The sequence below is a fragment of the Xenopus tropicalis genome, chromosome 1 (assembly GCF_000004195.4).
Source record: "Xenopus tropicalis strain Nigerian chromosome 1, UCB_Xtro_10.0, whole genome shotgun sequence".
NCBI lineage: Eukaryota > Metazoa > Chordata > Amphibia > Anura > Pipidae > Xenopus > Xenopus tropicalis.
Genome location: NC_030677.2, coordinates 158856427 through 158880367, shown reverse-complemented (window position 1 = coordinate 158880367; position 23941 = coordinate 158856427). Strand labels below are relative to the sequence as shown.

Below are 23941 nucleotides of genomic sequence, written 5' to 3'. Positions count from 1 at the left end.
CAAGTACAAGGTACTGTTTTATTATTACAGAGAAAAAGGAAACTTATTAAAAATGTGAATTATTTGATTAAAATGGAGCTTATGTCAGATGGCCTTTCCGTAATTCAGAACTTTCTGGATAATGGGTTTTCCGATAAAGGGTCCAAAACCTGTAATAAAATTATACTTACCAGTGCACATAGCGTCTTTTTTACATATAGGGTGCAAAGTTTGCCTTGTATCAGTAACCCATAGCAAGCAATAAGAGGTTTGCTTTTGAACAGGTAACCAGTACATTCTACCTCTTGATACTGGTTGCTATGGGTTACTGCTCATGGACAAACTTAGTTCCTTTAATTACATAGCCCTATATGGCTTTAAACCTTTCCTCTTTATTAATAGGCTTATCTTTCAATTTGACCCAGTCTCATGCAACTGCAAACTAATGTGGATCACGGCCTTCCCCTCCAATTTTTTTTAATATAATATGCAGATACATACACAGCACAGCAGCACTCTGAAATGGTGAAAACTGATTTTAGTGTGTGTATTGTTTTTTTACCATTTTGGTGTGCTGCTGTGTATTTATATATGAGGAATAAACCCCTTGCATAGCTTGCATCTCAGTATGTAGCACTTTCCCTGTTATATGCACGTACAGCAGTTAGTTTCCTATTGCATATTCCGGGTCATCTTGTTCACACTGTACCCATATTGAGGAATAAGATACCACATTCCATTAAAGGAGAAATGTTAGGCACCCCCAAGTGACTTTAATCGCTTACCTTTTACCCCGGGCTGGTGCCCCTGTTCGGAGAGAACAGCAGAAGTCGGCTTTTCACTCTACTGCGCATGCGCGCGTCGTTAAGACCTTAGAAAACGAAGGCGGAAGGAGGAAGCGCTCCGCTACAGGTACCCCAGGCTGGTGCTGTTTTCTCCTAACGGGCACCAGCCCGGGGTACAAGGTAAGCGATTGGGGGTGCCTAACATTTTGACACCCCCAAGTGACTTTGCCTTTCCTTGTCCTTTAATGTGATTCCACATATCCAGTATCTGTAGTTGTGATTTTCTTCCTTGTAAAGTTCTTTACAGTTATTACAGGACACAATACACTATTGTGTATTTTTAAAGGAGAAGAAAAGGTAAAAACTAAGTAAGCTTTATCAGAAAGGTCTATGTAAATACAGCCATAAATACTCACAGAAAAGCTGCACTGAGTCCTCTATCTTTGTACACTTGTTCTTCCTGCTCTAAGACAAAAACCTCAGGGCACCAGTTTGCTCCTCTCCCTCCCCCCCCATAAGAATTTGCTCCCCTCCCATAAGAATTTGCTTCTCATCCCAACTGTGCTGTGTAATCTTAGCTACCAGCAGCTATAGCTGCAGCACGGAAACTACTGAGACCAAGCTAAAATGGCAGCTGCTGTCTAGGGCTGTTTACTTTCTGAAGAATAAATATAGCGTTCTAACTAACTCTACTATTGTGGCTAATCTATTGGCAGTAAAATGCCTTAACATGCTACAAAAATTTTTTAATACATCAATGAGCATGAAATAGATATTTCTGCCTGCATCTAGCCTTTAGTGTTAAGGACTTTAAAGGAGAAGGAAAGGTAAAAACTAAGTAAGCTTTATCAGAAAGGTCTATGTTAATACAGCCAGAAACGCTGCACTGAGCCTCTATCAAAAGAAACAGGATTTCTTGTCTCCTTTTTTGGGAACATGTTTTTCTGTATCAGGCTTCCTCTTTTAGGGCTCCTTAAGGTTTGGGGCTTGAATCTGCTCAGTTCTCTCCTTGCTCCCTCTCCTCCTCCCTTCTCCTGTTCCCCCCTCCCATAAGAATGCATAAGAACTCACTTCCCCCACCCTTAGTAATGTGTGATCTGAGCTTCCAACAGTTATAACTGCAGCAGGAGGCTACCAAGACCAAGCTAAAATGGCAGCTGCTATCAAAGGGAGCTTCTAGGGCTCTTTACTAAAGTAAATTAAAGCTTTGTGCTAAATATAGTGTTTTAAGTGGCACTAATCTATTGGCAGTAAATTGCTAAAATTACTTTCCTTCAATGTAGTACAGATACTATATAGACAGCAGTCATTGTGATTTCAATTATATTATTTGGTAAGCTCCATGGCCAGGTTCTGGTGCTTCTTTGTAATCTAAAAAATGCTAAAAGAGAATGTTACACATGCTCCTTGAGCAGAGTTCCTGGTTTGAACTGCAATGTATTTTAAATCAGCTGTTCAGTTGATTCACCTTGTCCAGTGTGTTTATTGGGAACCTAGATAAAATCTATTCACAAACTGACCCTTAAAGGAACAGTAACACCAAAAAAATGAAATTGTATAAAAGTAACTAAAATATAATGTGCTGCTGCCCTGCACTGGTAAATGTTGTGTGTTTACTTCAGAAACCCTACTATAATTTATATAAATAAGCTGCTATGTAGCCATGGGGGCAGCCATTCAAAGGAGAAAAGGCACAGGCACATAGCAGATAACAGATAAAACACTATTGTATTCTACAGAATTTATCTGTTATCTGCTATGTAACCTGTGCCTTTTCTCCTTTTTTCCAGCTTGAATGGCTGCCCCCATGGCTACACAGCAGCTTATTATATAAATTATAGTAGTGTTACTGTAGCAAACACACCAGTTTTACCAGTGCAGGGCAACAGTGCATTATATCTTTATTACTTTAAAGCTATTTCATTTTTTAGTGTTACTGTTCCTTTAATATCTTTGGTTAAAAATCTGGACTGCTAAGAGTTGTACTTTTAAATGGTAAAAATCGCAAGAATTGCTTGGTAATTTCTTATTGCAGTTTTTTTTTTTTCTTTTACTTTTAAAAAAGTGAAAATCTTCTACTTCTGTTCTGGTAATTTTATATTTAGTAAATTGGTCCATAAGTGCATCAAGGAGCGTTTCTAATTCCCAGAATAATCTAAAGGAGACCTCTGGTTGTACCATACTGTATATAATTAAAGCGGAACACTTATTTTATTCACCATGGTGTGCAGGTTTTCAGGCTGTACTTATTAACTGCACAACTATTTGCAATGCTCTATATATGCTTAAATCCATGAGAAAATAAAATATATAAAGAGCAAACAGTAGAATTGGAAATGTGATATTGTGTTTTCAGTTTGGATCCAGTGCCTTAGTGAGAGCATGAGTGTAAGCATGAGTTTTCTCCAGGTCCAGTAACCCAGCCAGTAATGAAATATTAGCTTTCAAACATCACACCAGTAAATGCTTGTTGCTGACTGGCTGCTATAGCATTCTAGAACTGAAGCAAATTTTGCCGCTTTTATGATATTACCATATGTATTTCTGATCCTCACTGCTTATAGTCAAGTCAGACCATTAGGTTGTAAAAGCATTTTACACTTAAGATTCGAGTTTTGTGCAGCCAAAATTCGTTCACTTTTTGATATTTTTTATTTTCTTAGAATAAGAAAAATGTGAAAATTTAAACGTCCAAGTTATAACACTAGTTATATAAGTATAGATTAGTATAATAAATATAGGACACTTAAATAAGTTTAATTTTTCCCCCAGAAGTTGATGATCTCTTTCATTATATGTCTACCATTACTATGTATTTTTATGTATAATATTTGTGTGAATGTTCTTTAACAAAACCTTCATATTTGCATTTTATTAGCAGCTGTGTCCAGCTTTAAAAAGGTGAGATTGAATGTTGCTAAGTCAATGAAGAAATCCACTACTCATGATTTATGGACTTAAACTAAACTCAATCTTTTTCAGTGCTGTGATTATTAAGGCTGATTTTACCACAGATACTTGTGTAACCATTGAAAATGTCTGCACTGTATAGTAAAACTATACAGAAATCTGTTTTGTTCGTTCTAAAAAATAATGTCGTGTAGCTTCGACTTGTTTGAGGTAATGTAATAAAAGTTGTAAACAGGGAAAAAAAGTGCATACATTAGAACAAAACTTTTTGCAAAGTAGTGTTCTTCATTGGTTAGTTACTACATAGCAAATTTAAAGTGTGCATAGTACAGTGTCTGAGACCTGCTTAAAGATGTTGTATTTTCATGCAAAATTTAAGACTTTATAGTAAGAAATTGGCATACACTGCACACTGGTGCAAAACTTTTTCTAAACAAGGAAACTTTCATTACATTCCTGTTACCATGCAATAGAAAATTGGTATTCCAAGACAATCTGAAATATTTTTTTGCCTTTTGAGTTAAATTACTTTCTATTCTTACTAAAATATTAAATACTGTGTGGTTGCTGCCATTGAAAATGCTGCCTGGTGCTAAAAAAAAAGTGAGACTCATTCTGCAGATAATTTAAATTTGAGAGTTACAAAAACTAACATTAATTTAAAAAAAACACCACAAAAATGCACTTGAATTTTCATAAAATGTCACTGTATGTAGCCTGCTATAATTTTATTTTAAAGTGACCATTTAAAACTATCATTAGTCTTAGTGACTTGCAGTAACTTGCAGTCCCTTGTAGTAATGTTTAATAAGTGTTTGTTATCATGCTGTACTTTTCAGTACCTTTAATTTTGTGTATTGTTAGCTTTCATGTAATGCCCCCAAAAAAGTGAAAGGGAACGGATCTGTGGGATTAAAATGCTTTGATTTTATTTTCTCTTTTTAGCTGAAATCCTTTATAATAATAGACTAAAGGGCATAGGAACATATGCCATTTAAAAATGCAGTCTTTCTATAACATGGGACCCTTGCCATTTAGCCACAATGCAGGCCAGACAATTTTTTTTTTTTTTCTTTGTATGAATGCATTTGACACTCAAAAAAATAAAAAGAAGCACAATTTATACAAAATGCTATGTTTATGGAGGCAGTAAATGTATGGAAAACACTGAACTGAAAAGGTAGGTCTCTAACATATGAAATCTTGTCAAATCATATAAACAATACAAGCTTTCTAGATCAGTGGCTCCCAAACTCAGGTTTAAATAGTATTAAGAACAGCTACTGTTTCTTGTGGGCTGGGGGCATGTCTGGCTGGCCACTGTTCCATTGATAGTATGTGGGAAAGACACTAAGAAGAAAGGTTTTAATTTTTTTTAAGGATATGAGGAAAACTGAGGAATATGTAGTTACCAAATTATATAGCTTTACAAACATTAAAAAATTGGGATCCGCTGCTCTAGGTAATTATGATTTCATTAACATTTTACATATTTTTTTTTTTCTGATGACTGCAATATTACATATAGCTTGCTTAAAATGTATTTCCCCACAATGCTTTTTACCAGTTCTCTGTAAGGTGGCAAGGCAAAATTCAACATTCTGTGTTTCTTCTAAAACAAATAAACACGATTGCTATCCCTCCCATATCAAATCAAGGTAATCTTTAGAGAGATTTCTTTGTGTTTCTGATTTTACATAAAGCACTGCTTTGTGTGCATTGTAAGCAGTCTGTATGCTGATGAAATGCTGAGTGGAAAAAAGGTCAGGAGTTATGAAACCTTGTTGCATGCAGCAGCTTGTTAAATACCAATTAACTTAAATGCAGGACTGTCAACCATAGCCTAACTGCCTCTGCAAACTGGTGACTGCACATATGGGATTTTCATTTTGCGGCATATGGATTTCCATTGGCTAGGCATCTGTTTTGCCATTTAGGCTCTTCCCACTTGTCCCATACAGTGGATTTAGTCATAAATCAAAATCATTTTAAAAGGCTCACACATAAAACACACTTGTATGATAAACCTTTTGCTACAGAAGATAGGTAAATGCACCAGAAAAAGCATGTTAAACCAAATAAAATGTTATGGAAATGCAGAACAATTTTCTACTGCTTTGCTGATGACCCAGAAGCTCTTTATTAGAGGAGTGGAAGAGCAGTAAACCTAACAACTTTTTATTTTTGCTTGTTTTAAATTAACTATCAACTAGACATGATACATCCTCTAGTCTATCTTATTAAATTCAGAGCAATGGGACGCGCAAACTGGTGCACAAACTGCAGTGTTCTATATGAAGCTTCACTGTATATTTAGTAGAAATCTTGACTCATCACTTGATTGAAATAGCAAGGAGATTGAATTCAGCAAACAGACATTTGTAACTGATAGTGCTTATAATTTCATGAAATAATATGTCTTAAAACAGAGTTTAATATATATCCTATCCTTCATTGCAGAGTGGCATGAAAAGGAACCAAATGTTTACTTGGCTATTATTGGACCAATGGTAAGATTAGAAATAATTGTTAGTACTGACTCTTATTTACTATTTTTGTTGAAATGCAAAGAGAGAGAGAACCATGGAAAGTTGATAAATACAGGTATGGGACCTGTTATCCAGAATGCTTGGGGCCTGTGGGTTTCTGGATAAGGGATCTTTACGTAATTTGGATCTCCATATCTTACGTCTGCTAGAAATAATTTAAGAATTGAATAAACCCAAGAGGATTGTTTTGCCTCCAATAAGGATTAATTATATCTTAGTTGGGATTAAGTGCAAAGTACTGTTTTATTACTACAGAGAAAAAGGAAATCATTTTCAGAAATTAGAATAATTTGCTTATAATAGAGCATATGGGAGACGGCCTTTCCATAATTTGGATCTTTCTGGATAATGGGTTTCCGGATAAGGGATCCCATATCTGTAACTGAACAATATGCCACTGATCCTGTCATGTTAAGCTACACTAGGGGGGCAGGTTTATCAGTTTACCAGGCACCATATTTATAGTCGCAGTTGTGTTTGTGTGATTTTCTCCCTCAACAAAAACAAAACCCACATTTTTGCAGTTATCAGTAGGGCTGAAAATCACCACAATTTTATTAAACTGGGAAAGTTGCTTGAACAAATCTCATCAACCATCAACCTTTTCTAATTTATCAGTAGGGCTGAAAATCACCACAATTGCTTGAACAAATCTCATCAACCATCAACCTTTTCTAATTTATCAGTAGGGCTGAAAATCACCACAATTGCTTGAACAAATCTCATCAACCATCAACCTTTTCTAATTTTCTTGTATTTTCTCTTATCTGCTATGTCGATCAGGACACAGGGAGACTTCTAAAAAGATTATAGATTTATGGCAGGAGATGGAAATTCTTCCCTTTTACATTGCATTGTTAAGACCCCATGTAGTTTTAGGTTTTTGTTTTAGTGCTCAAAGAACATTATTGAAATAGAGAGTCCAGGGAAGACTCTCTAAGCTGATAAAGGGTATGAAAGATCTCTGTTATAAAGAAAGGCTAGCCAAGCAGGCATTATTTGTACTGCCTGCAATATAGAAATGTATAAGTAGACCATAACATAACACTCTCTGAAGCTTTATTCACAGTACACCCTTTCAGAGTATATAATGACATCTTTTGATGTCTTTACAGAAAGAACTGTGAAGTTGTGAAATTCTTTAGCTAAAGCTGTTATATTGATACTTTTAGATAGTTTGAAAAAAGGGTATATGTGCCTTTTTTGCAAGTGAGCAAATATAAGGTTACTAATATTAATGCTCATTTCAGTCAGGAAAGATGCTAATTTCTAAGGGCCCACGCTCCAGTTGGGAAAACAATAGTTTTTCATGGGGGAAAAAAAAAACCCTGCCAGTGCCAAACAACATAGCTGCCCACATTGGGAGCTCCCTCCTAGTGCAGATAGCCTAGCGTTTGCAGGGTTTTAGGTTTTTTTTTTTTTTTTGCAGAACCGGAGTGCAGGCTTTGGTGGGGGGAAAAAAAATGTGAGTGATAGGTACACTTTAAGTATTCTGGATGAAGACATTTATTTATATCTTTTCTGTAAAGCATAAGATATATATAAATTTAATTCTCATCAATGAGTTTGAATGAAAACCTTTGATATAATAATCTTCATAGACTATAGCTATGGTCTGCAGCTTTTTGGGTATACAGTGAATCAGAAAGGGGGAGTATTTTTTACCTTGACATGAATTCAGAGCTTGCATTCTTTGGAGAAACTGAAGAGTATTGTGGAATATATTTCCAAAGATTTTGCATTTTTTTTTTCCTTTCTGTGTGCATCATTACTTTTTTTAAATTTACATACTGCTAAAAATAAATCAACAAAAACAAAGCAGAAAATACTACGAGGCTTAACATGGCCCCTGTGCAGCTTGATGACTTGAATGTGACATGGCCACTACAACCAACCCTGAAATGCTAATTGCAGTTTTTTGCCACCTTATAGGTTGGTGTAATAGTTTTGCATCCTACATAAAAATGTGCATGAGTTGCGGGTATGTATACCCTTTAAAAACTGCCAGAACTTTCTGTAGATCCTATAAGCCTCCCAAGTAAAGTAGGTAGAATTCTGGGAAGTACTAGGACTTTGCACTAAATACCACACACACCCCAAGACTTCCTTTATAAATAAATTATAGTCTCACAAATACAATGTGGCATTTGTATCTTTTTTGGCTCTAACAGTTTGCCAAGTTAAGCCAGTTCTTTCCTTGAAACAGCAGTGGTATATAAAATGAAAATGTTCTGTTTGATTCAGCTATCCATCATATTTAATTTAAACTGTGATACACTTTGCAGTCCATTAGTAATATTTTTGTAAACACAGAAGATAATACATGGTTTTCAAGCCTCCTCATTTATTCAGACCCGGCCAATTTTTCAGTACATGTTTTCTTCATAAACTGCCAAACATCCAATTTTCTCTTTGCTTTTCTTTCTTTACACCAACTACGAAGAAAAAATATTTAAGTGAAGCGGTGTGTAAAATGGTTGAGATATGATACAATGCTGCTGCTTGTAATCAGAATAATACTTTTACCTTTTGAACAATCAGTTCAGGCATTTGGATCATCTATTAATAAATTTCCTTGTAAAGGTACTTGTGAATTGCACACATGAAAGCTCATAGTGTAGCATTTGTTGTCCTGAATAGTGATTTTAAAATACAACCTTGAAGACATACCTCTGTGTATGGTCATTTTGGAACATCATTTTATTAGCACATAAAGAAAGGTTATATATTTACTTGGCTATAAACCTTTTAAGAATCCTGTTACAAATATATCTTTTGCAATGTGCTTGACTTGATGATGTTGAAAAATGCCATATGGAACATTTGGGGTTTGCAACTTTTGCTTTTTGGATTTAGATTAGATAATAAATGCACTCTGTAGTTCTGGAGCTCTCATCTAGTTCTTATCTCTCGCATTCGGCTACAGATCAGTAGTATTTATAATAATTTGTAATATGCTTTTGATTTTTAGGTTGATCCTGTATTTACAAAGGAAGTTGAGAATAAGCTTGAAGAGTAAGTATGCCATTACATTTATTTATAACTCCTATTCTTCATGGTTTCAGTTCAGTAGCAGCACGAACAACATTTCATGCTTTATTCCATTTATTTTAAGATGAAGCTAGTGATCTTAGTGGTGATCTATTTTTGTTTATTTTGTATGCAATATTTTTTTCTACATCAGTAAACAGCTGGTCCAAACCATTTGTGTGTACATTATTAATGCTATGTAGGGCTTTCAAATTCACCAAGGCCCTGTAGCATAGGGAAGCAAGCAACACAATGCAGAGTTTAAGGGTTATAGGTGTAATAGATATTGCAAGTGCAAGTAGGGAGTCACTGTTCCAGTGCAGTCTTAGTAATAAGGCTACCTAGCCACTGAGCAGTTGGTCTTAAAAGGAAACTATACCACTGAACGTTGCCGGTCTCTATAAAAATATATTGCATAAAACAGGCCAGTTGTTATATAAGTATGAGTCTTGGATAATACCATATAGAAAACTGCCATATTAAGTACTAAAGTCCACCCTCTGGCTCGTATGTGGCACTGTGCTCACACACAATCCAGGGGCACGTATACATTCTAGGTTTTATTAGCCAATGAATGGGCAGAGATTGCTTTTAACCCCCACACTTCTTCCTCTTACAGTTAGAGCTGCATTGTTTCTGGTCAAGTGACACACAGACCTTTGAAAAATTGTAACCAAAGTTAAAAGATATAAAAGGGCAAGATTTATCTGTTATTAAAAGGTTGCTTATTATGATATTAATGTATTTGTTGGTTAAGGATTTATGTTGAACATAATACTTTTACTTTCTATTTTAATAGGCACCTTTAATAAGGAAGGTAAACTTGTCTTACCTAACATACACCATGGGCCTGTATGAACCCAATTTACAGTGATATCAGGAAATCCATTGCACTCTTAGTAATGTTTCTAGGTCATCCTTTTAAAGGAGAACCGAAACCCAGTGGCGTAACCCCTCCCCTCCATTTTTGCAGGGGAACCCGGTACAGAGTAGCCCATCCCTAAAAAAACATTTCCAAAATACGATCATTTATCACCCAAGATGATGCCAAAATTCTTATTCACTCTCTTATAATATCTCGCCTGGACTACTGTAACTCCCTATTAATTGGCCTTCCCCTCCAAAGACTGTCCCCTCTCCAGACCATAATGAATACTGCTGCCAGGCTCATACACCTCTCCAACCGCTCCTCCTCTGCCATGCCACTCTACCAATCCCTGCATTGGCTTCCCCTACCATCCAGGATAAAATTCAAACTAATGACTCTCACATACAAAGCAGTTCATAACGCTGCCCCACCCTACATCTCTGAACTTATCTCTAGGTACCATCCAACCCGCTTGTTACGCTCCTCTACTGACCTGCTCCTCAACTCCTCTCTCATTCCCTCCTCACACACTCGAATTCAAGATTTTGCAAGGGCTGCCCCCCTTCTCTGGAATTCGCTCCCACAAACTGTCAGACTTTTTCCCAATCTCTCTGCCTTCAAGAGATCTCTAAAAACACATTTATTTAGAGAAGCTTACCCTAATCTAGTTTAAGATACCCTCAGTGTGCTGCTAAAAGCAATACCCTGTGCCACACCTCTCCCAACTCTATCACGCCCATTCTCACACCTTGGGGCCCATTTACTTACTCACGAACGGGCCGAATGCGTCCGATTGTGTTTTTTTCGTAATGATCGGTATTTTGCGATTTTTTCGGAAAATGATCGCGACTTTTTCGTTACCAATACGATTTTTGCGGAAAAACGCGAGTTTTTCGTAGCCATTCCGAAAGTTGCGATTTTTTCGTAGCGTTTAAACTTGCGCGAAAAGTTGCGCTTTTTTCGTAGCGTTAAAACTTAAAAGGCGTGATGTTTTGTGCAAGTTTTAACACTACGAAAAAATCGCAACTTTTTGCGCAAGTTTTAACGCTACGAAAAAATCGCAACTTTCGGAATGGCTACGAAAAACTCGCGTTTTTTTCGCGCAAATCGTATTGGTAACGAAAAAGTCGCGATAATTTCCGAAAAGTCGTAAAGGCGCCGAAAAAAATCGCAAAAAATACGAAAAAGTCGCAAAATGTTCGTTTTCCAATCGGAATTTTTCCAATTCGGTCGGAATTCGTGTCTTAGTATATCAGCCCCCTTGTGTCTCAACCCTTTCTCCTTGTAGATTGTAAGCTCTTTTGGGCAGGGCTCTCTTCACCTCTTGTATCGGTTATTGATTGCTTTATATGTTACTCTGTATATCCAATATATGAAACCCACTTATTGTACAGCGCTGCGGAATATGTTGGCGCTTTATAAATAAATGTTAATAATAATAATCCCTCTTCCTACCTCCCTGCCTTATCTCCTTGCTTCGACATGTCTTCCTGCCTTGATATGTCACGCAGACACGTCATTTAATTCACCGCTCCCGCCCGCTCTCCTAACTGAGAGCCAGCAGTGAACAGAAGCCTAAAAAGGCTGCTGAAGCATAAAAAAAGTGGTTAGAATGATTATTTTCTATGCTGAATAGAATTTAAGAAAAAATCAGAAAAACAAATGTGCAAGTCAATATCCTCAAGGATATTTTTGGAAAACTTGAATAGTGGAAACTTTATTAAAAGAAAAAGAACTAAAATTTATGAGAAAGTAAAAGCTGCTGAGTTTCTGTTAAAGTCCATGGAAATTTATTTTTTCCAGTTCATTAAAACAGTCAATATTTTTTTCAGAAAATGAATAGATCAATGTGATTTTTTTTTCTTTTTTTTTTGTGCTATTTTTTTTTTTTAATGTGATTTTTGTCATATGCCAATGATTCAGAATACAAAAACAATATGGTCATGGACTTGCAGTATAATTAAACCTGCCTCCCTGCAAAGGAATTGCAGAAAAATTAGCAGAAAGGCCTTGCCCTGCTACATGAGCTCAAGATATAAATTTTAGGATATCTAGCCTAGTTTCTGCTGAGCTTTAGTTCTTCTTTAAAACCATTAAGATAAAAATATAAATACAGGTATAGGATCCGTTATCCAGAATGCTCGGGAACAAGGGTATTCCGGATAAGGGGTCTTTCCGTAATTTGGATCTCCATACCTTAAGTCTAGTAAAAAATCAATAAAACATTAATTAAACCCAATAGGATTATTTTGCATCCAATAAGGATTATTTATATCTTAGTTGGGATCAATTACAAGGTACTGTTTTGTTACTACAGAGAAAAAGGGAATCTGTTTTAAAATTCTGAATTATATGATTAAAATGGAGTCTATGGGAGATGGGCTTTCCGTAATTCGGAGCTTTTTGGATAACTGGTTTCCAGATAAAGGATCCCATACCTGTACCTGCTCTGTTGCTGTGGAGTTATTTTAAGCATACAGATGTATTTTATAATTTACACTTTCTAAAGAGCCATACTGTAATAATTAAACAGTATTTTGTACTTGATGATAACTGCATGTATCCATATTGGTGGTAAAGCAATCTTATTGGAATTATTTAACATTTAAATGTTTTAAAGTAGATATGAGGTACGGAGATCCAAATTACAGAAAGATCCCTTATCTGGTAGACCCCACGTCCCAGGCGTTTCAGATAATAGATCCTATATCCCTGTGCTGTTATTATACAGTATAACGTAGTTAGACTGCAGGCTTTACACATGTACCACATAAGATTCATGTTACAAATCCATCTCAGCTGAAAGTTTTAGATTACATTAGAATATGTTTTCCATTTTTATGGAGTACTTTTTATTTCTAAATTACACTGTTTACATAGAAAATAATTCACTCTACCATTTAAAATGTTAGTCTTGAACCAACAAATGTGTTGGCAGACGTCTCAGTGCATTTTGCTTCTGAGCTGTCAGAAGGAGCCAGTGGACACATTAGAACTGCTTTCAGATAACATATTGTTTCTTCTACTCCCATTTAACTGGAGGAGTCCCAAGCTAGACTTGGATTTTTTACTATTGAGTGCTATTCGGATATCTACCACAGGTGTCAGGGAGCTGCTGTCTTGCTACCTTCCTACTGTTCTGCTGATCAGCTGCTGGGGGAGAAAGGGAGGGTGGGTGATATCAATTCAACTGCGCAGCAGTAAAGTGTGACTGAAGTTTATCAGAGCAAAAGTCAAAAGCTCCATGTGAAACTTTAAAATTAAATATAAATTAATCTGCACTTTAAAAAAAAAATGGATTTCAATGCAGGATTCTGCTCGAAAAGCTCTGCTAACTGATTTTGAAAAAAAGTTTTCCCATGACAGTATTTCTTTTAAAATGACAATTTAAGTGATACGGTATAGATTTGTCAGAAAATGTTTGTGGGCATCATATTGTACTCTTCCTATTTACAACTAAACACAGATTCGTTTATAAGCCTTGCAGCTTTGACACATCACCACTATTGCCTGCTTTTCAATATGAATGTTACTATTATGCTTTTTTAAAGGGGAAGATTGCATATAGCTGCAGCATCACCATCAGGCCATGTCACTTACAGAAATGGCATGACCATAAACAATGCTGCCAATCTCTGCAATCAAAATAACTCACGAGTTTCTAGGGATCATTTACTAAGACTTGGGAAGTGCAAGAGCCTGCCTCTAATCTGATCCTAGGAGAAGTGCTATCTGCAGAAGTACTTTTCTGGTGTAAGGAACATAGGACAGACATTCCAGAAGAGTACAGTCTGTCCTATGCTGTACACCAGATAAAAACTCCAGTAAGAGCTTCAGCATTGTGCAGGACAGCCCTGTTCTTACAGACCTTCCATAGGTCAGGCAGTAAGTACAGTTCCCGCATTACAGCCTGCATCAGCTGCTGTTTCCTAAGTTTGCATCTGAAGATGCAGGAGGATGCCTACATGCCACTTTCTCTCCTGCCTCCACTACTGACCTGTTGCAATTCATTTAGACTACGGAGGATTAGGGGATCGCCGATCCTAAAAATAGTGGATTTGGTACATCCCTATGCAAAAAAAGTCAAATTGCACCATGCCTTCCAGTTTGTAGATGACCCCCTATTATCCTTTGAAAGCAAGTACCTACGGAATATTATAAATACCGGTATGTAGAATTTAAAAACATTTGTCTTATGAACTTCTCCTCCCTTGGCAGTGCAAGTTAAAAGGGACACAGTGGACACAGGGCAGTAAGAATATAAATTTTCCTGCCAAGAACTATGTTAATGATGGATGCCTTTTTAGGAAGAAAACGGATATATGTTTCTATCAGTATTCACTTATCCAAAAATCTAAGATTGCCATTTAGGGAACAGGTACTCACCCCATTCTGGCCTTCATTACCTTATAAATGTGCCACAATTGACACAAAAATGCAGCTAATCGCAATGGTAGCATATTTTTCATGACTTTATAAATAGTTCCCTAACGAACACATCTTCTGTGTCTGATGTTTTAATATTTATCAGTCTCTCCGATAGCAGTGAAAAACTGAATTTATTCAAAGTAATTAATTGGACTGATAACTAAATGCTTGTGCCACGCTAGCATTGTGTGACAATTACAGCTATTGTCTACTCTTGATTTCCCTGCTGGTCTATCTGTTGTATTGGTATTATAATACAGCTGTTTATGCAAACAATACTACCGACATCCAGCCAATTCACTTTTGCAGCTGAATGATCAACTGGTATTCAGGGTATCGTATTTTTCTTTTGTTATGCTCACTTTGTTGCTTTAGAAAGAAGCCGGATATTGTAACATAGTAAGTTAGCTTAAAAAAGACACATGTCCATCAAGTTCAACTTTTAATGCCTGTATAACCTACCTGCCTAACTGATAGCTGATCTAGAGGAAGGCAAAAAAAACCCCTTCTGAAGCCACTTTGATCTTGCACAGTAGGGGAATAATTCCTTCCTGACTCCAAGATGGCAGTCGGACTAGTCCTCCTTTCTTCTAATCTGAATGGGTGCCCTCGTGTATGCAGGAAACACCTAAAGCATTAGAAAAGATTGTTTTATCATCCCCCTATATATTTAAACATAGTTTTCATATCACCCCTTAAGCGCCTCTTCTCCATTGTAAACAACCCCAACTTGGCAAGTCTTTTTACATAACTGAGAAATCCACACTCACTCTCTAATGAGGTATAACAGGATTGCAGCAATACAATGGATGATAAAGCAGATTAAGCAACAAAGTATGGTGTCCACCAGTTTATCCCTCTCATATAGAGTTTAGGCAGGGTAAAGACAACCAACAGAGTGACAGGAGGTAAGTCCACTGGTTTTTCCCTCTCTTGTAGAGTTAGCTTACCAGCTTAGTTGCCCTTCTCTGGACCCTCTCTAACTCAATAATATCCCTTTGAGACCAAAACTGCATTACATATTCTAGATGGGGTCTTATGAACACAGTCCTGTAGCCAGTTTCCTACCCATGTGCAAATGACTTTACGAAGACCAACACAGCTTAGTTTAGAAAGCAGCTGTTTGTGGGGCAATTCTTTGGAAAAATCCAAATGGATCACATCTACTGCAACCCCACTGTCAGGCTTCTTGCTAACCTCATCATAAAAGCAATTAGAATGTGTCTGACATGACCTTAAAGCCATAAAGCCATGCTGATTACTGCTCATAATGCCATTCTCCAGAACATAGTTTTGAATGTGATCCCTTAACAAGTAACTTGCTCACCACTGATGTCAAACTTACTGGCCTGTAATTGCCAGGCTGAGGTCACAATCCCTTTTTAAATATAGAAATGACATCAGCTGTCCTCCAATCCATAGGTACAGTTATCTTAAAACCCAACATCTAGAAAGCTCAAAATTAGGGGAACGCCATCTTGCATTTGAAGCAAATCTAATTTTTAAAAGTTAATTGCTTTTTCTCTGATAATAAAACAGTAGCTTGTATTTCATGGTGGCTTACTTCCATAAATCCATATTGGTGACATAAGGTATTATAATAGGTATTATAATAATTACAATACCTTAGAACAACTATTTATTGTTGCCATTAATCATTTTTTTTTGGGGGGGGGGGGCTGTGTGTGAAGTTATTCATTCTATTTTATTTCCAAATATTCCATGGAAAAAAAGTCTTTGACAAAGTCCAGGGAATTGAATCATTGCTCACTCATGTAGATTTTTCCTGCATTCTTTGCATTTTTTTCAAACAAAAGCAATGACCACCTACAGTACTATCTGCATCAGCCTTAGACAGTACATTCTCTACATTCTCACAGACATTTGGTGTGTGTGTGTATATACCAACTTACCAAATGATATGTTTGTGTGCCGAATTCTTTGTGTGTGTACCAGCCTCTTCTAGTGACCAAACTTGCAGATGTCTACTTTTCTAAGTAAATATAAACCTTTCCTTTTTATTTTTGTAGAATTGATGGTGTTTACCTGATTAAAGAAATCCCTCAATCAGACCTGCAAGCCGTTATAAAGAGAAGTTTTGCATTGGTAAACAGTTCTTTGTCTGAGGGGATGTCCGCAGCTATACTAGAGGTATGCAAATATAGTCTAATTAGTCAATAATGAGTAACGGCTTCATTTTTTTTTCACAGTACATGATGGAGTGAAGTGTTGACCTAACCGTATATCTGTCAATAACCACTATCATTATTGAAGCATGTATTGTGGTTATGGTAATTCAGGCAGTTAAGCTTATTGTACTTTGTACTGGGGGTGTATCAGCCATAAAAACATTTCTAAGAAACCTTTATATTGTAACCCTTCCTTAGCCCTGGAATCACATTTATGGGAGAGGTCTATATAAATATGAGACTGTAGAGTATTAGTAGTTAAATAATATTGCTTGGTTTAAAAGAACTGGCACTGATTGGAAATTACAATGGTTGGCTAACTTAGATTGGTAAATAGGCAAGTGGAGATATTATGAGGGTCTGTAATTGACACATTCAATAAGATTGCTCTTAGCTCTAAATATCATTTAAAACCATGGACTGAATTAGAAACCTACAGTAAACAGTCTAGTCTGAATACAATCTTTTCATATGGCAGTGACATGTTGCTCATCAACCAATTGGATTTTGTTCTCAGTGTCCCCAAAGCAGGCAAGTTTGGTTGAATAAAAACAAGATTTACTACCAAATAAAGCCTCCTGTAAGCTGATAGTGTGCATTGAGGCTACTTAATAGCCAATCTTAGCCCTTATTTGGCACCTCCATGAAATTTTATGGTGCTTGTGTTGCTCTCCAAGTCTTTTTACATTTGACTGAGGCTCACAAGTAAGAAAGGTTGGGGACCCCTGTTATATGGTATGCAGATTATAGGGTTAAAAAAGTCTCTAGTCATTGGAATTAGCATGGTCCTTGAAAATAATACTTTTAAATTTCCATTGAATTGTTTCAGATTCCATGCTTTTTGTGCATGCTGATAACTTTTACACAGACATTCTTCTTAAAAAAAAAAAAAAATAGAAGTGTGTTTAAAAAAAAAAAAAAGCTTATTTTTTTCTATCATGTTTCATTAAAATGTATTTAGAAAGCATAGAATTGTGGAGTACTTACATTTAACAAGTTAACATTTTTGTAAACAGGGTCTACCATATATTCTACCTTGACAAAATGTAATTGTCAAGTATAATTTTTGTATATGGTTTGCACTGCTATAGCAATATGTATACAGTTGATACATAAAAATAAAGAATTTATTTTTTTTTAAAAATGTATTTACAAAAGCTTCAATACAAGCAAGGCCCTTGCTATAAATGGTATATCAATATGTTCTTACACTTTTAGCAGTGCATTTATGTTTTTTAATATAAACACAATTTTGAGAGAAGACTATTCCCCAGCATTGCAAATATTTATAAACAATGTCAAAAATTGTATTTTGAAATATTTTTTGTTTATGAACACTGACAAATGTTTGTAACAGTTTTTTAACATTATGTGCTTAGTGATTTTTTTGTTTCAACTTGACTAAAGAAAATGTTAATAAAATAAAAAAAAACATTGTTAGGTTTGCACGTTTTTGCACAAGGTTCCGTGCTTTTATTTTTTTTTTTCCCCCCAACACTTTGGGGCCGATTCACTAAAGGTCGATAATGCTTACTGCATGCTTTTTTGCATTAAAAAGCATGCGATAAATAAGTACCGATTCATCGAAGTAATTTCGCATGTGCAAAAAAACGCATCAGCGCTAAGCGTTATTTCTAATGCATTGCATTAATTAGTAAATAGAAATAGTACTAACACATGATTCATAAAAGCATATGAAGTGTTAAACGCACAAAATATCATATTTATCTGTGTGAATATTAACACTTACTTGGGGCAGGAGGTACTTAAAGAAAATTGCGGTTCCTTCGCTTTTGGCTACACAACATGGAGTTTGCAGTCACGTTTTTTTCAAGTATGTGTTGGCCCCATAGAAGAAAAGGCACCTGTTTATAATATTGTTGGAACTGAATACTTGGATACTTGTCTTCTATAGTAAAAAAAAACACTGTTTAGAACATTTTTATATTTTTGCACACCACAGCCATACACAGTGTAAGGAAAATAATTAAAAACTCACTTTTTTTTAATGATCTCCTAATGCTTAGAAGTTGGGGTTTCTCCCTCCTTCAAATCTGACCACCTTTTGTGAAGCTGGTCTGCTAACGCTAAACTTTCTCTGAAACCCTTGGATCACTATGTCCAGGATATTATTTTTCCTAGTGGCCTGGAATACTCTCCATCTTTGCCTTCATAATCTTTTTTTGTACATGGACACCATGAACACCATCTTCTGTTTGGGCATAGCTGTAGCCTTTCTCCTGCCACTGACATCCTCAGCAGTAGCCTTTTTCTTGCCACTGTCATACCCAGCAGTACCTCTCCTCCTGCCACTATTTTCCTCATCAGTAGCCTTTCTTCTGCCACTCTGCTTCTCCATGTCTTTCTCCACTATGCGATTTCACTATGCAGGGTCCTTATGATGTTGCAACTGGAAGTAGGCGTTTTGTGAAATCTATGATAAATACAGACATTTGTTTGCTTGTTGCACAGTTTGTACGACAATTGAAGAAATCAAAAGGATCTATTCGTCTCGTCACAAATTTTCTAGCACAACCTACTGTCATCTTTCGGTAAGCATTTCTTATGCAAAACTACACCCAAATACTGCACCCAAATGCAAGGAGCGGTAATTCTATTTGTTTGTTTGTTTGTTAAGGAATGTTATTGCTTTTGTAATCATGGTTTTCCCTTTTTCCCACAGCTAAATATCACAGTGCCTTCAGAAAAATTTACTAGCCCCTAATTCCTGAGGGAGTTTATTGAATTGCACCAGGCTTGTCCTTGTTTATGGAAAGTGAAATCGGGGGGACTACATGAATAAAATAAAACAAGAAAAGGCATATGAAGAGTTGTTAAACCTTTGAAAATCTGTGTGCCCTACAGAAGATATACAGTTTGTGAAAATCTGGTGCTTCTGCCGATGACATTTATGTTCCTAGATTATGGTACTATTTTATGGTACTATGATCTACTACATTTCACAGTGGATCAGGAGGTGGCAAGGGACTCAAGGTCCAATTTTTCAACTCAAGACTTGGAAAAGACATCCAGGGGATGTGACAGCTGTACAAGCGCAGGATGTCACAGCTGTACAAATACCAAAAGTAGAGGACCAAACAGAACATCTGTCCCAAGTAAGCAATCATGAAGTACATTGTGTACATTCTTGTTGTAAATATTTCACATTAATTGAATGCTGACTCAATTTAGGTGCACATTGACAGTTAAAACTTTTTTAAACAATAGATGTGAAGTAAGCTACATATTTATCTCTGTTTAACTTAGACAAAATTGTAGCATTCTGCAATGTAGCACCTTGCAGAGTCCATTTGGCTCACACCACCACTCAGCTGATATATCCGTGTGCTGTTCAATGTCCTCTTTATCCACCATATTTACTGCCATGTAAGAGAAGCACCTCTTGTGTGGCATAAAAAGTTATGTAGCACACAGCAGGCCAAAACACAAATTGTGAAATCGATTAGATAGTGTGCCAAAAGCATTTTCTGAAACCTTTCTAGCATGGGAGAGTCTATAAATGAATATTCTTCTTCTTTCAAATGACATTTTTTTTTTGTGGAAAGAGCTTTAAAATATGTTTATGCAATGCAAATGCTTCGTCTGCAACACAAAACATAATTCCATCAGAATTTGATGGTAGGTGTAATTGGTCATTTTTTAGCTACTGATAAAAAAAATCAGTAGCTAAAGATTACTGGATCAGATGGCTCCACCATCTGATCTAGTAATCTTTCAAACTGTTTAGTTACAGCTTTTTACTCCACTTCAGTTGAGAGGAACTGAAAAAAAGGTTGAAATGATTAGAACCATTGTAACCATTAAATTCTTTTTTTTCTTTTTTTTTTTTTTACAGATGCCACAGAGCAATGGCAGTACTAATGCTTCTACTCGGCTAAACACAGATAGCCAAGAAGAACGTAGCTCACAAACAATGACCGGTTCAAACAGAAAATGTATAGGAAATTATGATGCATCATTGCAACAGTTATTAAGTGATGCAGCAGCTCTACTGCACAAACAATCTGATGAGTTTAAGGCAATCTGTTTTACGGTTGCCTCAAACTGAGAAGAATGGATGAAGAGCAGCTGCTGTTTGCGGAATCCCTTATCAATGAAGCCCTGCATAAAGGCTTTAGAAAATACTACATGAAACTACTGGATTAATTGACTACCTATGTGAAAGCACTAGTAACTACAACTGGTTTTCCCCAGCCTTATCTAATTCCACTGCAAATACACAGAATATTCACACCACATTCTGTGGTTCCGTATGAAAAGACATCTACTACAAAAGACATCTATGCTATCTCCCATACCAACAAATATTGGACTTAACAATAACTTATCAGTTTCTGACATGGAACAGCAAGAGCTATAACAGTTATAAACCTGTGAACAATTGGACTATGAACACTTATGCAATTGGTTTTATACAGTCATATGAAAAAGTTTGGGAACCCCTCTCAGCATGCAAAATAATTTACTTCACTTTCAACAAAAAGCTAACAGTGGTGTGTCTTTCATACATCTGAGTAATGGGGTGCTTTCTGAACAAAGATTTTTTAGTGAAGCAGTATTTCGTTGTATGAAATTAAATCAAATGTAAAAAACTAGCTGTTCAAAGATTTGGGTACCCTTGTTATTTTGCTAATTTGAATGCATGTAACTGCTCAATACGGATTACTGGCAACACCAAATTGGTTAGATTTGCTTGTTAAGCCTTGAACTTCATAGGCAGGTATGTCCAATCATGAGAAAAGGTATTTAAGGTGGCCAACTGCAAGTTGTGTTTCTGTTTGACTCTCCTCTGAAGAGTGAAAAAGTAAGAAACCCCTCTGAGGGTTTAGGGGAAGGCTACAAAAAGCTATCTCAGGAAATTGAAGGCCACAGGCACAGTTGCTGTAAATTCCAGTTCTGGCAGGCCAAGAAAAATACAGGAGCGAAAAAGCTCATTTAGAAAAACCAGTCATTTTGGAACAAAGTGCTTTGGACGGATGAGACAAAAATTATGTTATTTGGTCATAACAAAAAGTGCTTTGCATGGCGGTAGAAAAAAATCTGCATTCCAAGAAATACACCTGCTACCTACTGTCACATTTGGTGGAGGTTCCATCATGCTGTGGGGCTGTGTGGCTAGTTCAGTGACTGGGGCCCTTGTTAAAGTCAAGAGTCAGATGAATTCAGATGAATTCAACCCACTGTTATGCAGTGGTTGGATATTCCAACAAGGCAATGACCCTAAACACAGTTCGAAATCTACAAAGGCATTTATACAGAGGGAGCAGTATAGTATTTTGGAACAGCCGTCACAGTCCCCAAACTTGAATATCGTGGGATGATTTGAAGCAGGCTGTCCATTTTCGGCAGTCATCAAATGTTACTAAACTGGAGAGATTTTGTATGGACAAATGGTCAAAAATACCGCCATCCAGAATCCAGGCACTCATCAAAGGCTATAGGAGGCATCTAGAGGCTGTTACATTTGCAAAAGGAGGCTCAACTAAGTATTGATGTAATATTTCTGTTGGGGTGCCCAAATGTATGCACCTGTCTAATTTTGTCATGATGCATATTGCATATTTTCTGTTAATCCAATAAATTTAATGTCACTGCTGAAATACTACTGTTTCCAAAAGGCATGTTATATATTTAAAGGAAGTTGCTACTTTGAAAGCGCAGACAATGATAAACAAAACTAAAATGTATTAAGAGGGGTTCCCAGACTTTTCTATATGACTGTATTGTAGTTGTTATATTATTTAATTATTGTTTTTGTTATATAGTTTGTGAAATAAATGCTCTTGTTTTTGCACTTCTCTCTCTGTGTTATCCAATAAATATTTATTTTCTACAATAGTATATTGTTAATATTCTATAACAATGATGTCTCAAACTGCTTGTGTGAACCTTAATCTGTCTGGTTGCTGTGACTGCTAACCTTTGTGTAAAATGGTATCCATGTTGACATTAACACAGATTACAACCCCTGCATTGTTCACACCTGTAGGGAAATGACAAATGGAGACAGCTAATAATTGTCTCTGTGTTGTTTTGCAGAGACTAATCGATTCTCTGTATTGTCTATGGCAGGGTGTCATAGCCCTAACCTAGCACTCTAGCACACAAACATACTGACTTTAGGAGAAGTGCCAGCAGTGTGTCTTAGTACACACTGTTCATCTTGGAGTGGTCAAAATCAGTTTGTGTGTGCCATACTCTTCCTGCCCTATGCTGCCTGTATATGCCATACTCTACCTGTGTGTGCCATACTCTTCCTGCCCTATGCTGCCTGTGTGTGCCATACTCTACCTGCCCTATGCTGCCTGTGCATGTCATACTCTACCTGCCCTATGCTGCCTGTGCATGCCATACTCTGCCTTCCCCAAGCTCCCTCTGTGTCATACCCTCCCTGTTCTATGCTGGCTGTGGGAAATGAATAACATATTCTGCATTCAGTACTTCAAATTTTGGCATTACATGTTTAAGGAATTATGCACCCTAAAGCCTGTGCAGAAATTCCCATTGAGAATTTTAAATCTTCAAATTACCTCCCTGTTGCTAGACATCGCTGTGCTGCAATTATTCTCCGCTCTGCGGGCCTCATACATGTGTGTTGTTTAGGAATACGCGGTGACACTTCTTGTAGTAGAATCTTAACAACACTCTCCGACATCCATAAGTAATTTTGGAAATGGTCAGGGTTTCTTTCTCGTAACTTTCCGCCACAAACTGTCCACCAATGATGAATGTTTTACAGCACTTCCTGTTTCCTGTACATACTGCTTCCTTCACAATATCGAATCCTATGTAGATGTATGATCTTTCTGTATCTTTCAACAATGATGAAATCGCGTCTTTTCATATAATCGTTGTCCGTGGGTGGCATATCGTATGGCAAAGCGTTCATCAAGCGATGGTTTAGATGCTCGTGTATGGCCACTTTTAGAACCTCATTCTGGATTCATTCCTAGCATAATCAGTGTTTTTTGTTTCTAAACAGATTTTAGTATTCTATAAGCATTCAGTTTGAATTTGTATTTCAAAAACTTTTGGATTTTGTCCATTAAAATACAAGTTCTTTGAGTAGAGAAATGGTTTTAAAACACCTACAGATAAGAACAGACGTGCAATTTCAATTTAGTATGTTAAGGTGGCTGCTAGTTATAAAGGTTTATTAGAAATGATGGCGACAGTCTCTGA

At 36.5% G+C, this 23941-nt stretch overlaps 1 protein-coding gene across 2 annotated transcripts in view; it reads left to right on the top strand.

The window, feature by feature from the left end:
• glt1d1 (glycosyltransferase 1 domain containing 1) overlaps positions 1-23941 on the top strand; it is an 80711-nt gene that overhangs the window by 31317 nt on the left and 25453 nt on the right. Inside the window, exons 8-13 of one of the 2 annotated variants that reach the window (XR_001170282.3) lie at positions 6135-6184; positions 9195-9238; positions 16580-16700; positions 19211-19290; positions 19422-19854; positions 20595-21453. Coding sequence is in view for 1 of the 2 variants with exons in the window: in NM_001004969.1 (NP_001004969.1) it covers positions 6135-6184; positions 9195-9238; positions 16580-16700 (215 nt within the window). In the remaining variant the exon portion in view is untranslated. Of the gene's footprint in view, positions 1-6134; positions 6185-9194; positions 9239-16579; positions 16701-19210; positions 19291-19421; positions 19855-20594; positions 21454-23941 lie in introns of those variants that run through there. The other variant, NM_001004969.1, reaches the window with a different exon arrangement.